Source organism: Chenopodium quinoa, unplaced genomic scaffold, assembly GCF_001683475.1.
Source record: "Chenopodium quinoa cultivar QQ74 unplaced genomic scaffold, ASM168347v1, whole genome shotgun sequence".
Taxonomy (NCBI): Eukaryota; Viridiplantae; Streptophyta; class Magnoliopsida; order Caryophyllales; family Amaranthaceae; genus Chenopodium; species Chenopodium quinoa.
In genome coordinates this window covers 4,542,639-4,558,011 of record NW_018743919.1, presented here as the reverse complement: position 1 = coordinate 4,558,011, position 15,373 = coordinate 4,542,639, and the positions used below count along the sequence as shown (strand labels likewise).

Here is a 15,373-nt window from a genome sequence, read left to right as displayed (position 1 = left end):
CTTATCATATATACTATCAAAATTTATCTTATAATGATAGGTATCAAACTTTATTATAAGCGTTTATCATTTAAATATTTCTTAGTATAATTTTTTTGGATTTCTTATACTCGTAGTATTGAATTAATAAATTTATCTTCTCCTATATTTTTTTCATTAAAATAATTTAATTCGTGCATTATAATCTGCGTGGCATTAAAATTTTAGATTTATCACATCTAATTCGTTACTTTTATCTAGGTGGCGACATAATATTTTAATTCAAAAATAAAATACAAATCTTTCTTCTTATTGGTCGAAATAAGTATATTTTTTACGTGGCGCTCCGAATGCTCTCCAAAAATGCCTACTTTATTTATATAAATATTATTATTACTATTATTTATTATTATTATTATTATTGTTATTATTATTATTATTATTAATTTTTTTATTTATTTTTTATTTTTAAAATTTTTTTTTTATTATTACTAATTTGCATCCCTCTTGTACTATGATAAATGAAATAATAATTATTAAACACAGCTCCTTAACCAGAACAAAACTAGGGGTTTTTTCAAAAAAGAACAAAACTAGGGGTACTTTAATATGAATGTAATCTTCATGATCAAGCCTATAATCTTAGTTAACTTTAGGAGTACTATTTTATTGGCGTTAGATCAAGCTACAAAGCTAATCCTTAAATATTATGTACTTATCGTCCTAGAGTATATTAAATTTAACTTCTTTTCTTGCATATACAAACTAGTTTCTAAATTTTTTTTTAAGGATCCTTCTGAACTAGAAAGTAGAGGGGGGAGGTAAGGTAATCCACCAACTCCAAAGCATATGTAGATGGTGGGACTCGAATTTCACTAATACAAAACTAACCCAAGTAACACCCAAAAAGTGTTACATAAAGTGGTAAAAATGTTATTATAGACAATAGGTAGCACTTTAGTGGGTGATTCATCTGCCCGTGTTACCTAAGGTCTTATGTAACTCTTTGGATAACGTATGGTAACACTTTTAAAAGTGTTACTATATAACCTCTTATGTAACACTTTTTTATATCTTTAGTATTATTTTTAAAGTGATACTTTTTCTGAACTGCTATTCGTCGTTCGCAAATTACTGGGTGACGTTCACATTTTTAATTGAAATGACATTTTTGCCCTTGTGGGTATTTTATCTATTTAAGGGTCCACCATGGGTAAATTTAGTTACCGACAACATTAAAAACATTACCGACCCACCACTTGTGTTAAAAAAATCCCGAGCATTAAAAAATCCCGGTTCCACCATTGTACGGTAATCCCGAGGAATTTAAAAATCCCGGGCCAGAAAAGGAAAGTGTACAGAGTGATGTTTTACGATGGACGACGACAACGATCACACGCCGGAGGGTTCGACGGAAGAATCTGTAAGTATTTCGGATTTTTTTTTTATGTAAATAGGACATCCGCTTGATTTTTCCGGAAATATGGGGGTGATCCGCCCAAAATTTCCGGATGTCCCCAATAACATCCGGAAATTTCAGGCGGATGTACACATCCGGATGAAATTTCCGGATGTAATTAGGGACATCCGGAAATTTTGGGCGGGTCTCCCCCAGATTTCCGGAAAAAAACAAGCGGATGTCCTTTTTTTTTGTTTTTTTGTTTTTTTTACGTAATTGTTATTGTTATTATTATTACTATTATTATTATTATTATGGTTATTAATATTAGTTTTGTTAATTTTGTAAATTTCTGTTATGATTACGATTATTATTAATATTATTACTACTATTATTATTACTATTGTTGTTATTATTATTATATTAGTTATTATTTGTTAATGTTACGTAGTTATTGTTGTTATTATTATTAGTATTATTATTGTTATTGTTATTATCATTAGTATTATTATTGTTATTATTATTATTATTATCATTAGTATTATTATTGTTATTGTTATTATTATTATTATTATTATTATTATTATTACTATTAATACTATTAATATTATTATTGTTATTATTGTTATTTTTATTATTATTATGATTATTTGTATTATTATTGTTAAATTTAAAATAGTAATCCTTGCGTGTTTTATTTGTTTGTATTGTTATTTTGATAGGATTCGGAGGTTGAAGACGACGGTGACGTTGTGAATTACAGTGCACATTTTGTGACAGACACGGTTTTTCTAACGTTTGACGATGTAGTTACATGGGCGGATGCTGTTGCAATAAATCTGGGATTTATTTTGGTGAAATTGTCTTTCAACAAACAGAGGGATGGTCGACCAGTTCAATATTTAAGATGTGACCGGGGACGCAGGAGTAAGCCGAGAGATCTTGAGAACGTAATTCGAAAGGACACCAAAACCAAGGGCATTGGTTGTCCTTTCTACATCAAGATATGTTACGAGTTCGTCACCAATACTTGGTTTATCCGGGCGAAAGATGATGTAACTGGGACCCACAACCATCCAATGATTGCGTATCCAGAGGGTCATCGTAAAATTAGTGGGTTGAGCCCGAATGCGAAGCAGGTTGTGCGTGACATGACGAAGTCTAAGGTTGCACCGCGTAACATCATGGCGACTATTGCGGAGCAATTTCCTGATGATCATCCAAACATCAGACACATCTACAACTGTCGGAATGACTTCAGAGAGGAGATGTCTGATGGGAGAGGAGTTGTTCAGCAATTTCTACATTTGGCGAGACAAAGTCAGTATGTTTACTGGGTCATGTCCGATGATGAAGGCGTTTTACAGCACGCCTTTATGGCGCATCCAGTCATGGTAGACATCCTACGGACGTACCCCTATGTGATCGGTATGGATTCCACTTACAAGACTAACCGATACGGGATGCCGTTCTTTGAGATAGTTAGCGTGACACCGACAAATCAGAATTTTCTCGTCGCTTACGTGTTCATGCGCAATGAGAGCACGGCAAGCTATCGATGGGTTTTGCAGAGGTTGAGAGACGTGATTGGGTATAATAAGGAGCCGTCGGTTTTCTTGACAGACCGTGAGCTTGGGCTATGTGCTGCATTGAGGGAAGTGTTTCCAGGAACCTCGCACTTACTTTGTCGATGGCACATTAACAAAGATGTGGAGGCTCGGGTCACTGCTATGTTCAAAAGCAAGAAAATCGGTGCGTCTTTCAAAAACGGAAAATGGAAACGTATCATGGACGCTGCAACCGAGGAAGATTATGAGGCCGCTGTAGAAAACATGAAATATAAGTGGGCAAGTTTTCCAGCAGTGATACAATATGTAGAGAACACATGGCTTTGTCATAAAACGAAGTTCGTGACATTTTGGACAAACCAAGTTCTACATTATGGCAACACCAGCACTTGCAGAGTTGAGAGCCAACATTCGGCCGTGAAGATGTGGTTTGATTCCTCGACAGGTTTGGTGTAAGATTATTGAACTTCATGTATGTACTTTATTTTAGGAATTTGAGTTACAAATCATAACGGTTTTTCTTTGTAATGTGCAGGTTCTTTAGATACCGTATGGGCTCGAGTTCATAGCCACATTGGTAATCAAATCATCGCAATTCGTAATGGTTTGGATGCTTCTAGGTCGAAGATAGGTCAAAAGTACCGACAGTTGCCACTGTCACGTATAAACGGGAAGGTGTCTCGTCATTGTTTGAAGGTTCTCGATGAGGAGACAAGGAGGATGAGGGAGCTGAGTTATCAAGTGCACGAACGATGTGGATGTGCAATGCGTGTGACCCACGGGTTTCCCTGTGCATGCCAGATACATGATTCGCTAGCTGCTGGGACAGGATTGTACATAAGGCAAATTCACCCGTTTTGGAGGACCTTGGTTATTGGTTCTGGAGATGGTGGGACGGTGCCTGGCAATGACTCAACCGAGGATGCCGCACATTTTCGTTCTCTGATGGAGGAGGTGTTTGATAGTGATCCTGCTGTTCTTCGAAACGTGTCTCGCATCATTGAAGAGGAGCTGCATCCGGATCATTCCGATCTCAGAGAGCCTGCTGTAAACCACCGGGTTCGTGGTCGACCAAGAAACAATGATACAAGACGTGATCGTTCTTATTTTGAACATGTAAACCGCCAACACACTGAACGTGGCGCACGACAAACAGGTACGATTGAGTGTTGTGTTTTTCACATAAATCAGCGTTCACTAAACTATTAACTGAAACCTACATTTGTGCAGGAGATGTAAACGACATTAGCCAAAGCCGTTATAGACACATGCTTCCAGGGCCGATGTTGCCTTACATCACAGGATGGAAGGATGTCATTGGCGATGGGAACTGTGGGTTTCGTGTGTGGCCGAGTTCTTCTTCGGTGATCAAGGCCGATGGTATGACGCTCGAGAGACAATAGCGAATGTGGTCCTCGGTTATCGAGCCCTATATGAGAGGATTTATGGGCTTAGAAGACTTGAGATCAATGTGCAGCGTATTCGATGGGACGGTGGGGCGGTTGATTCCCGTCATTGGATGGTTGCAATACAAGATTTATTTCCTATTGCGACTTGGTTCAACGCAGCGGTTATTATTCTTGGTGTAGGCCAAACACCAACTTGCTACTACCCATGCCTCACGATATTGCCGTTGCGGGCAAGAAGGGGGGTCACAGCACCGGAGCGAGAGTTTGTCATCGCTACAGTTGGGGCCTCACATTTTATTTGTATTGAAGTTGCACCTGATTCGCCACTTCCCCCGGTTGCAGGTTGGTGGACCGAGCACCACGACCCAAGTGTTGATGGTTGGGATCAGCGTTACGAAGCTAGAAGGAACATGTGGGATGCCTTAATTAGATAGTGAACATGTTGTTGTACTTTAATTTATGTTAAATAGTTGTCGTTATGTAATTTGCAACGAATTGAACTTAATTAAACAAAATATTTACAAAACCACCAAAACAGTTGTTCAATACTTAAAGTACATGATGAATAAATAGTACATAAACGAAATGCGTACAAGGGAAATAAAAAAAAAAACAGGAAGTTCACAACCCCATCATCGCCCTCCAATCAGCTCGTAGCGCCTCAGCCATTGCTCTTGTATCACGCGATAGGCTCGGATACTCCTCCAGGGTCCTGTTGATGACCTCCATAGACCGACCCATCCACTTCAATTAAAAAAACAATATATTAAATAAATCACAAGTTTTTTTTTTAAAAAAACAACATATTAAAAACAACATATTAAAAAAATCGGATTTTAAAAACAACATATTATAAACAACATATTAAAATAGCAACTTATTAAATTATACCAAAAAATACAACTACTTACGTAATCCGTGTTAGTTCTCTCTGGCAGTGTGCGACTCTCATGTGATGACGCAACTGGAGAAACACGTGGATGAGAAAATCGGTACAGCCACTGCATGTAACCAGGACCGACTGTAGGAGCACCACCACCAAGTCTGCTGAGGGCACCTACCACGACACTAAAAGACATACCAGGGACAAACCGAGTCCACATCACATATGTCATCTCTGGCGGAAAGTCAACCCGATACATCTTCAAGTTCGTCGGTCTCTTAGCCTTCTCAGGCCTGATAATGGCTGGTGGAATGCCCTGGACGTATCCAAGTTGCCGAACCACTCGATCAGGCATGTATGGCTCAATGATGCTACGATACTGGATGCAGCCAATGAAAAGAGTAGCAGGCACGCGTCGTGCTGGATCAACTCCGTACGGTAGCCAGTTAACTTCATTGTCAGTCAAATGATCCAACCTAGCCCGAAAAGCGAGAAGGCGCTCCATGCTCTTGTTAGGGCACCCCGATCCAACATCCTAGGCGGACGCACGAGGAATAGCAAGCTCTCTGGTCAAGGTCCCTTGCTGAGGCCGGAAACACGGAAAGTACTCGTAGATCCACGCCTGCAGAAGCGTAAGGCAGCCAGCGATAGAATCAGCATCTCTTCGTGATGCTGTACCCAATTGCCGGTACATGTATGCTAGCACAGCAGAACCCCAGGAGTACTTACTAATATGAACATCCTCAACAAACAGCTCGTTGAGGAAGGAAGGATGAGTACGGTTTCCACTCTTGTCCAAAAACAAACAACCGCCGAGTACTAACCACAGGTACGCCCTGTAATGGAAACTGAAGGGCCTCTGCGCCTCCAAGGTCGACTCCACTATCCTCTCAGTCAGGACCCCACTACCCTGCCATACGGTTTTGGTACCGCACTTCTCATTCAGCTCTTCCTCAGTCATATCCAAGGTAACCGAGCACGCGTCCCGTAAAACATCCGTGCTAGGAGTAGTGGAAACCATGGAACCGTCGACACGAAGCCCTAGAATATGATACACATCATGCAGCATGATCGTGATCTCCCCAAAAGGCATGTGAAACGTGTTCGTGTCTGGCTGCCATCTCTCAACAAAAGCAGAAATTAAGGGCCAGTCAAATCGCCGGAACATGATCCCGGGTAAATGAGATAGACCAGTGCCATCAATCGGTTCCAGGTGCTCCGGCGGAAGACGAGCGCGCCAGTTACCCAATTCAGAACACAACTGTGTCCTGCTCAAATACCGCAGCACGTTTCGCTCCTGCCCACCCCATATGTAGGCAGACACATGACCCCCAAAACTCGGAATAACGGTACCATCCTCAGGCCCACCTGGCATCGGCTCCTGCACTACCCATGACTCTGACGAGCTGGTAGAAGCTTGACCTGGTTCACTACTGCTAACATATCTCCCATGGTCACCCCTATACACAGTACGGTAATCCTGAGGGTCGTACTGTGCATCTCCAGTAGATTGACTTCCTCGATCTTCATCCTCATCCTCATCCTCATCTGATGAAGGCACTCCAGTAGACGAATACATGGGGGCGCTCCCCTGTGACTGGTGCTCCCCCGACCAAGCACCAGCAGTCCCATACTGCTGCTCATGCTGAAACGGTGCATGTGAAGGTCCTGCACCACCTAACTCCCTCCTAACAGACGCATTCAAACGTCTTGATCTTGCATGACGAGGACCAGAACCCTCAATCTGCATTAAAAAAAATAAGTACAGAATCATATTTCAATAATAATTCATAGTCAAAAAAATCAAATCAAAACTATAATAAATCAAATCAAATAAACAATAATAACAACATTACAAATAATAACAATAATATTATTCTTACAATACTAATACACTACTAACAATAACAACACACTAACACACTACAAATAATTTCAACACAATAACAGACCAAATCAAAACTATAATTAACCACAAAACTGCCAAAATTTAAACGCAACAACGACAACCCAATAAAAAAAACAATTACAATAACAATAACAACAATTTAAGTAAACAACCATAATACATTACAACAACAGCAGCAAAAACCAATACAAACCAAACAAAATTTACATAACAATAACATTACATAGCAACAACAAACTTACTTTAATGCTAAACTATAATTATTGTAAAACTATAATTATTGTAAAACTATAATTATTGTAAAACTAAATCAACAAAAATTACATATCAATAACTATTGCAAAACTAAATCAAGAAAAAAAAATTATTTTAATGCCACAAATGAAGGACACAAATTACTTCAAAAAAAAAATGAAGGACACAAATATTTTCAAATTAAAACATGCACCAAATCAACAAAATCGAGGACAAAAAAAAAATAAGAAAAACATAAATTAAAAAACAAAGGAAAAACAGAAAACAAAAAAAAAGGTGGAAAAACAGAAAAACAAAAAAACCAAAAAAAAAAGGGAAAAACAGAAAAAAAAAATAAAATAAAAAGGGGGAATAACAGAAAAATAAAAAAAAATAAAAAAACCTGGAAACTGGACTTCCGCCCAGAAATTCTGGAAGTCCAGGGGAACTTCCGGAAATTTCAGGCGGAAACCCCACTTCCGCCTGAAATTTCCGGAAGTTCCCCTGGACTTCCGGAATTTCTGGGCGGAAGTCCCCTTGTCCAGAATTTTTTTTTTTCAAAATTCAAAAATTTAAAACAAAAAAAAAAAACTCACCGGCTCGCCGCCGCTAACGCCGCCACCACGACCACCAAACGTCAGCCTAATTCTCCGTCGGTCTGCCATTGTCGGATTCAACGTTTGATTGCAAGATTTGCTTGTGTTTGAGTAGCCTTCAACTATTTTGGTTTTTTTTTTTTAAAAAAAAATTTCTGATTTTTTTTTTTTTTTTTTCAAAATTTCAGATTTTTTGGAAGGTTTTAGAGAGAGAAAGTGTCAAAGAGTGATTTTGTGAGATGGGAAATGTCTCGTAAAGCGCTAACTTACTTTATCGAGTATTTATATACGGAGGGCAATTTAGGAAATTCATGTAAAAAATGTGAACGTCACCTAGTAAAATGCGAACGACGTTTAACAACACCCTACTTTTTATTTCTTATGTAACACTTACTTATCTTTAGTAACATTTTTCAATCATATAGTATCACTTTATCCGACATTATGTATCACTTTTTTGAACTAATGTAACACTTTGTTGATTATTAGGTAACATTTTTCAATCATGTTTTGATACATAGTAGCACTTTATTCAACATTATGTATCACTTTTTTCAAAGTAATGTAACACTTTATAGATTAATAGGTAACATTTATCATTATTATTATTATTATTATTATTATTATTATTATTATTATTATTATTATTATTATTATTATTATTATTATTATTATTATTATTATTATTATTATTATAACATTTAGTATTTTTTTTAAATATAAAAAAAATTATTTATACAACAACTATATGAATAGAAATCAACACATGATAGAAAACAATTTGGATTGAAATACTTTCATAATTCTTACAAAAAAAAATCCATAAACACCAATTTTAATGTTTGGCCAAACAATATAATAATCCAAACACAGAAAATTAAATTCGATCTCTAGCTTGGAAAAAGTAAGGTAAAACAAAAAACTTCCAAATTTCAAAAAAGTCAGCGATAACAGTAAATAGCATTAACAACAGCGTATAGCAGCAGCTACACAGCTAGCTAGTAGAATGGCAGCAGCTACGCAGCTAGCAAAATGGCGGAAGCAGTAACAGAAGCTGCTAGCCGCAGTCTTTAGCAGCAACCAGCAGTAGCAGACAAGAGTGGCACTTCCAGTAATAGCAGACAACAGTTGGCAGCAACCAGCAGTAACAGAGAGCAGTGGCAGCAAATCGAAGTAGCAAGAGTCAGCAACAATAGCAGCGAAAAAACAGCAGTAACAGTAAAAAACAGCAGCAAAACAGCGGTAGCAACAGCAAAACAGCGGTAAGAGTAAGTTCTTGTAGTATCATCAATTGCCATCCTAATTCTTCATCTTGATCCAATTAATCCTATGTGTGAAAGCATCACATATCAAACAACTAGAACAAAAATGGAATAACGCAATAATAAGAGTTAGTGCTTTTTAAAAGATTATATATTAACCATTACCTCATTTCGCTGTTGTTCATTAGAGTGTACAATGGGAATATGATCTGTAAGTTCTGGATTGGATGACACATTTTCAAGTGATCGAGTCAAAGTATCCAACACTTTAGGATCAATTTGCTTGAGCGTCATTCATTAATTCTGCTACAATTTCTTTCACAATTTGGTCTTTATAGGGCTTTAAGAACCCATATGATTCTCGTAATTTTCCTGTAAGTCATGTCCAAATCTTTGTGCTTGTGAAAAACTTTGTGCTTGTGAACTCCCTAAATGCACTTGTGAACTAGCCATGTTAATAGGTTGTAGTTGTCATCGTAGTAATAAATCACTTTCCTCTCAATGCCACAACTAATAGTCTGAGGTAGATATTAATCTTGCTAATACTCAGACTCAGATTGTTAGCAAGATTAATTTACCTCACACGCAGCTTTATAAATATTGCAAAAGTCTGAGGCAAATTAATCTTGCTAGAGCTAAAGTCTGATCAGCTATAATCATGCAATGCAAAGACAAAAGTTCATTGAAACTATGTCAATAGTAGAAACTACCTCAGTGAAGCCGACACAACTCACCTACTGTCCGAGCACAAAGATACCACACAGCTCAAAACCGCCAAATGTAAACACTATCACTATAATATCAGACCTCAAATAAATTTAACAATTAAATAAAGGTTAAGAGTAAATTCTGTAGCACGACACTAAATTTAACCACTGACTTATGACAACTAATAAATATAAAGCTCGTTATTTCACTATTCATGACCTTGTTAGATATTCACATCAATGTATGAAATAATTTGTGGACTATTTAGCAGATTTTACTCCAGGCTGCAATTAAGAAACTAATAAAACAGTCTGCAAATTTAACACCACATGATTTTTTTATGGTAAAATGAAGACTCCAAGGAGAAAAAGAGGTGAGAATTGAAATATACTCATAAACATTATTGATTAACATGGAACATGAAAGAACCGTGCTAGTGCTAGATGTTTGGGATTAGATTCTGCCCGATTTGAAGTTTGATGAAAGAGTACAAGGGACTAAGGAAGACATAAGACATGATGTGTTTGCTGTTCTTTGAACATAAAGCATGACATAACAGAAAGAGTAGGATAGCATGACATAAGCTTTCCTATACAAGCAAGATATTTACTAGGCTTGGGAGGTACTGTTGGGACTTTGGAAACAACAAGAATGGGCTTCTCACCCAATATCAAATTTCAGGCCAGATTAACTAATTTATTGTATGAAGGAGTGTGATCTTTAACTGTAAGTAATAGGGACCTAGCAACCTGCTGCTAAGAAAATTTCTTGTGTCAAAATTGAGAAACAATCGTTCATTTATTATCTAGAAAATTAAATGAGGCATTGACCAACTAAGAGTTGGAGATGTGTTCTAAAAGAACAAAAGAGAACACAATCAATGATAATGTAGCAATAATGTAGCCAATAAAGCAACAGATGAATAACTACTATTGATAATATCTTGATTTCCGAAGGGAGTAATTTGATACGTAGTATTGGAATAATGTCATGTTAATTTCCTCAACCTTTTTGAGTAACATTCAAATTAAGGAAACTGCTAATTTCCTCCACTCAATAAACCACTTAAATTATTATGGTTCTAAGTAGGATCAATTAAATTAACTAGAATAATCAACTATCATGCTAAATAAATTAGTTTGCCGAATTTTTATTGCCAATCTTCAAGTTGAGAATACTATAGAGAGTCCAAGACAACTTAACAAACTCAATCAACTTTTCATTACAAAACCACTGCTATACCGAGTTTATCAACTATCTGCTAGACCGAGTTTATCATTGACAAGCTTCTTAAGGAAAAGTACTCAATAGTCATTACATGACCAAAAGTCAATCAATGAGCTAGGTTGACAACAAACAAAGCTATATCTTAAACTAAACAAAGTCCACAATAATTGTCTTGTTTTTCTCTCATACAAGTCATATTAACAAGATACCAGGTTTAATATAAAGTAGCATCTAGAATGCCAATTCATCCAGTTCATATATTTAGATTTAGGAATTGAATCAACTAATTGTGTTAAATTCACAACTTCACGTCATTCTTTAAGAATTGATGATTTTTAGGAAAATTAGTAAAACCTAAGATCAATAATACGAAGTATATAACATCGTTTAAATAAGAAAATCCATTAATATACAAAAAAAAAAAAAAAATTGCATGAAATCGTGAATAACAACAGGTGCAGATTTCAATTGAAATAATATAGAATCCAATAAAAAACAAACCCTATAAACTAGATTGTGATAATTCACATGAATATTAATGATTACATAACCAAAAACATCAAAAATCCACCAAAAAAATAACAAGATACCTGATTGGAAGCGCGAATTGATGGAACCCCAGATGACGATCGAGTCGACGACTGATGTTGTGATGAAATTCGCGCGAATTGAACTTGAATAATTGAGAGATTGGGTTTTTTGTGATAACGTAAGATTGTCGTTGCTGATTGAGGAAAATAAACTTGAATTGAGTGATTGGTTTTTTTTTTTTTTTCTTAATTTTTCTGGCGGTTTAAGCTAATTGAGGCCCATTTTTTTTTTTTAATTGCTTTGGCGGTAATCCTAAACTTTTTTAATAAATTGGTAATTAAATTTGAGGATTAATACTGACTTTTATTTTTTTATAAATGTTTAATTCAACTTAAAATAATGTAACACCTCTTAGTGTTACCATAAAATGTTACTTATTTTAAAAGTGTTACTTTGGAGGGTTACTTATGTTAAAAGTGTTACATTGAGTGTTACATTCTAATAAAGTGTTACCAAAGTGTTACCTATAAATCTAATATTTTGCATTTCAAGAAGTGTTACCAATTACATGTTACATAATGCCAATTATGTACTAGTGTTTGTGACTTAAAGGTCCAAATTAAATATGTTATTGATATTTTTTGACATGCATTTATTTAGAAAATATTTTAAAGGGAAAATAATAATTGAATAAGAGTATTTCTTATTTTTAACCGGTATATATACAAACTTTTTCCCAAAAAAAACTATACATTATATATAAAGAATTTAGGCAAGAATTGATTTAGAAGAAAAAACCATGAGCTCAAATGATATTGAATATGAAACTTCACATCATTGTTTTTTATAAAGTTATTATCGCTTTTGAGTATAAAGAGGATTTCAAATTCAAAATAACCATTTTATCAACCAAAACAAATGAAAAAGAGTGACAATGTAAAGAAACTTACTTGAAGCCAACAATAGAAACAAGTAAATTGACTTTGTGGAACTGTGGGCAAGTAAATTCACACAATATAAGCCATAACATTATGACCCACCTACATTTCTAGACAAAAAAAAAAAAAAAAAAAAAAAGACAAAAAAAAAAAAAGAATATAGGATCAGTTTTGTAGAATCTTTACTTCATAAGTGCCTCATCATTGAGCCTTTATTTCACCAAGTACTCACTTTATCGTAATTTATATTAGTGCCATGTACTAAACTTGGTTAGATTATTGATTAGATTTTTACAGTTTACACAGTACTTTTTACTTACTATTTTGGTTAAAAAAAAAAAACCTGAGACATAAACCTTTTAAAAATGGGATTGTCACAATTACTAATGTAGAGGATCGAAACTATTATTGGTTTCTAGTTATCTACACTTCTAGTTGTAAACTTGTAATCTAATTATTGTCTAGTTGTTTAAATTTTAAACTATGAGCTTGTTCTTCTTAAAAAAACGCGACTATGAGCTTGTTGATTAGGTAAATAGTATTTGATTAAATAAATAGTTTTGAGAGAAACATTCTACAAAGTTATTAGGTAATTATTGATCAATCTTTTCAAATCTAGAGAGAATTGAGAGATCCGTAAATTTGTCATTACATGTCTTATTAAATTGTTAATTTGTTATTGTCATATTACCTTAACTTGTTTCTCAGTTTTCGACGCTTTGAATCTCGTGTTTTGTTACTACCACATCATTCTTGTTCAACAAACACAAGTGTGAATATTAGTATATATATTATTCTAGTTTTGAAATGAATTTTTTTTCTTGATGAAAGATGGAAAAAAAAAACCGTTGAAAGAAGAAAAACATGTAAAACTAATCATTGAGCCCATAATTTTAATTACCATATATATTGAAATATAACAAAAATATGCCTCAAATTTACAAGCTTACACCAATTAAAAGACCCAAAAATTAAAACAAGTGTGAAATAATAATCAATAATATTTGCTTAGCTTTCACTCATGACTCTTGGCCAAAATATATAATCAAGTACAAGATAATTATGGCAAGAATATTAAGAATATTATCTAGTTAACATATAACTTATCTTTGCCAACTAAGAATCCTAACCAAATCATATCAAAACGTTATCATATATCGTAACACCCCCCTCAAGTTGGAGCATGGTGAGGATCGAAAATGCCCAACTTGGACAAGAGAAAATCAAATTGTCGCTTGCCAAGAGCCTTTGTAAAAATATCCGCCAACTGGGAACTTGTAGACACATAAGAAGGGGCAATAATACCATCCGTAATGGCATCTCTCACAAAATAACAGTCAACCTCGATGTGTTTGGTTCGTTCATGAAAAATCGTATTTTTAGCGATATGTAAAGCGGACTGACTATCACAAAACAATGGTATAGCTTTGGGATGATGTACTCCCAAGCTCAATAACAAACCTTTTAACCACTTCAGTTCGCAAGTTACTGCATCCATAGAACGATATTCGGCCTCTGACGATGACGTAGAAACTGTAGGTTGTTTCTTTGTATTCCATGAAATAGGAGATTGGCCTAAGAACACTAGCCAACCTGTTAAAGAACGTCGAGTGAGTGGACAAGCATCCCAATCCGAGTCACACCACCCCTGAAGTGTCGAATTACTATCTGCCCGTAGAAAAATCCCTTGCCCGAGTGTACCCTTCAAGTACCGGACCACACGCAAGGCAGTCTCCCAATGCTCTACTCGAGGGGATTGCATGAACTGGGATAGAATATGCACGGAATAGGTAAGATCTGGCCATGTCACAGCAAGATAGACCAAACGGCCAATGAGGCGACGGTATGGCTCCGGATCCGCAAGGTAATCACCCGTCGCGTGACCCAATCTATGATGTTGCTGTATAGGAAAATCACTAGGCTTTGCACCTGTCAAGCCTGCCTCAGAAATAATGTCTAGCGTATATTTACGCCGACACAGAAATAAACTTGTCGCACTCCGTGCCACCTCAATGCCAAGAAAATATTTCAAGGGCCCTAAATCTTTCATTTTAAAACAATCACCCAAATAGGCTTTTAAAGCCAACAACGCAGCGGAATCATTCCCATAAATAATCAAATCATCATCATAAACTAACACATTTATTTGAACCTGCCCTTGAGTGAATGTAAATAGTGAATAATCAGAGTAAGATTGAAGGAACCCATACCCCTTCAAAGCTGTAACAAGCTTTGCAAACCAACAACGTGGAGCTTGCTTCAAACCATACAATGACTTTCGCAACCGACACACCAATTTTGAATTATCACTCTCGAACCCGGGGGGCAATTTCATGTACACCTCTTTGGCAAGAACACCATGTAAAAAGCCATTATGCACATCCATCTGATGTAATTGCAGTTTTTGCAGGCAGCTATTGCTAAGAAAGCTCGGATAGTAGTCATCTTTTCCACCGGAGCAAAAGTTTCATTGTAGTCGATGCCCTCGGTCTGATGATTGCCAAAAATTACCAATCTTGTTTTCGATCATTCAACATCACCATTGGATAAATATTTGGGCTTATAGACCCATTGGCTACCAAGCACGTTTGCCAGGGGGCAACTCCTCCAATGTCCAAGTCCCATTATCTTCCAAGGCTCGGATCTCTTCTTACATTGAATTTCGCCAGCCTTCATGCCTCATTGCTTCCTTAAAAGATTTTGGATCATTACTCGAAATGATAGCTGCCA

General features: G+C 36.0%; 3 protein-coding genes across 3 annotated transcripts; 1 reads left to right on the top strand and 2 right to left on the bottom strand.

Annotated features, from left to right (window-relative positions):
- Positions 1-1,354: 1,354 nt before the first annotated feature.
- Positions 1,355-4,789, top strand: LOC110687559 (PKS-NRPS hybrid synthetase CHGG_01239-like). The gene is made up of 5 exons (XM_021864216.1): positions 1,355-1,402; positions 2,101-3,391; positions 3,482-4,102; positions 4,177-4,326; positions 4,515-4,789. The coding sequence occupies exons 1-5, from the start codon at positions 1,355-1,357 to the stop codon at positions 4,787-4,789; spliced, it is 2,385 nt and encodes a 794-aa protein (XP_021719908.1).
- On the bottom strand, positions 4,753-5,768 carry LOC110687109. The gene is made up of 2 exons (XM_021863730.1): positions 5,267-5,768; positions 4,753-5,099 (listed from the first exon to the last, which is right to left on the bottom strand). Exons 1-2 carry the CDS (start codon positions 5,741-5,743, stop codon positions 4,977-4,979), a joined length of 600 nt encoding a protein of 199 aa, XP_021719422.1. The 5' UTR covers positions 5,744-5,768; the 3' UTR covers positions 4,753-4,976.
- Positions 5,769-5,773: 5 nt separating this feature from the next.
- Positions 5,774-8,142, bottom strand: LOC110687558 (protein MAIN-LIKE 1-like). The gene is made up of 2 exons (XM_021864215.1): positions 7,978-8,142; positions 5,774-6,982 (listed from the first exon to the last, which is right to left on the bottom strand). The coding sequence occupies exons 1-2, from the start codon at positions 8,044-8,046 to the stop codon at positions 5,774-5,776; spliced, it is 1,278 nt and encodes a 425-aa protein (XP_021719907.1). The 5' UTR covers positions 8,047-8,142.
- Positions 8,143-15,373: the final 7,231 nt, after the last annotated feature.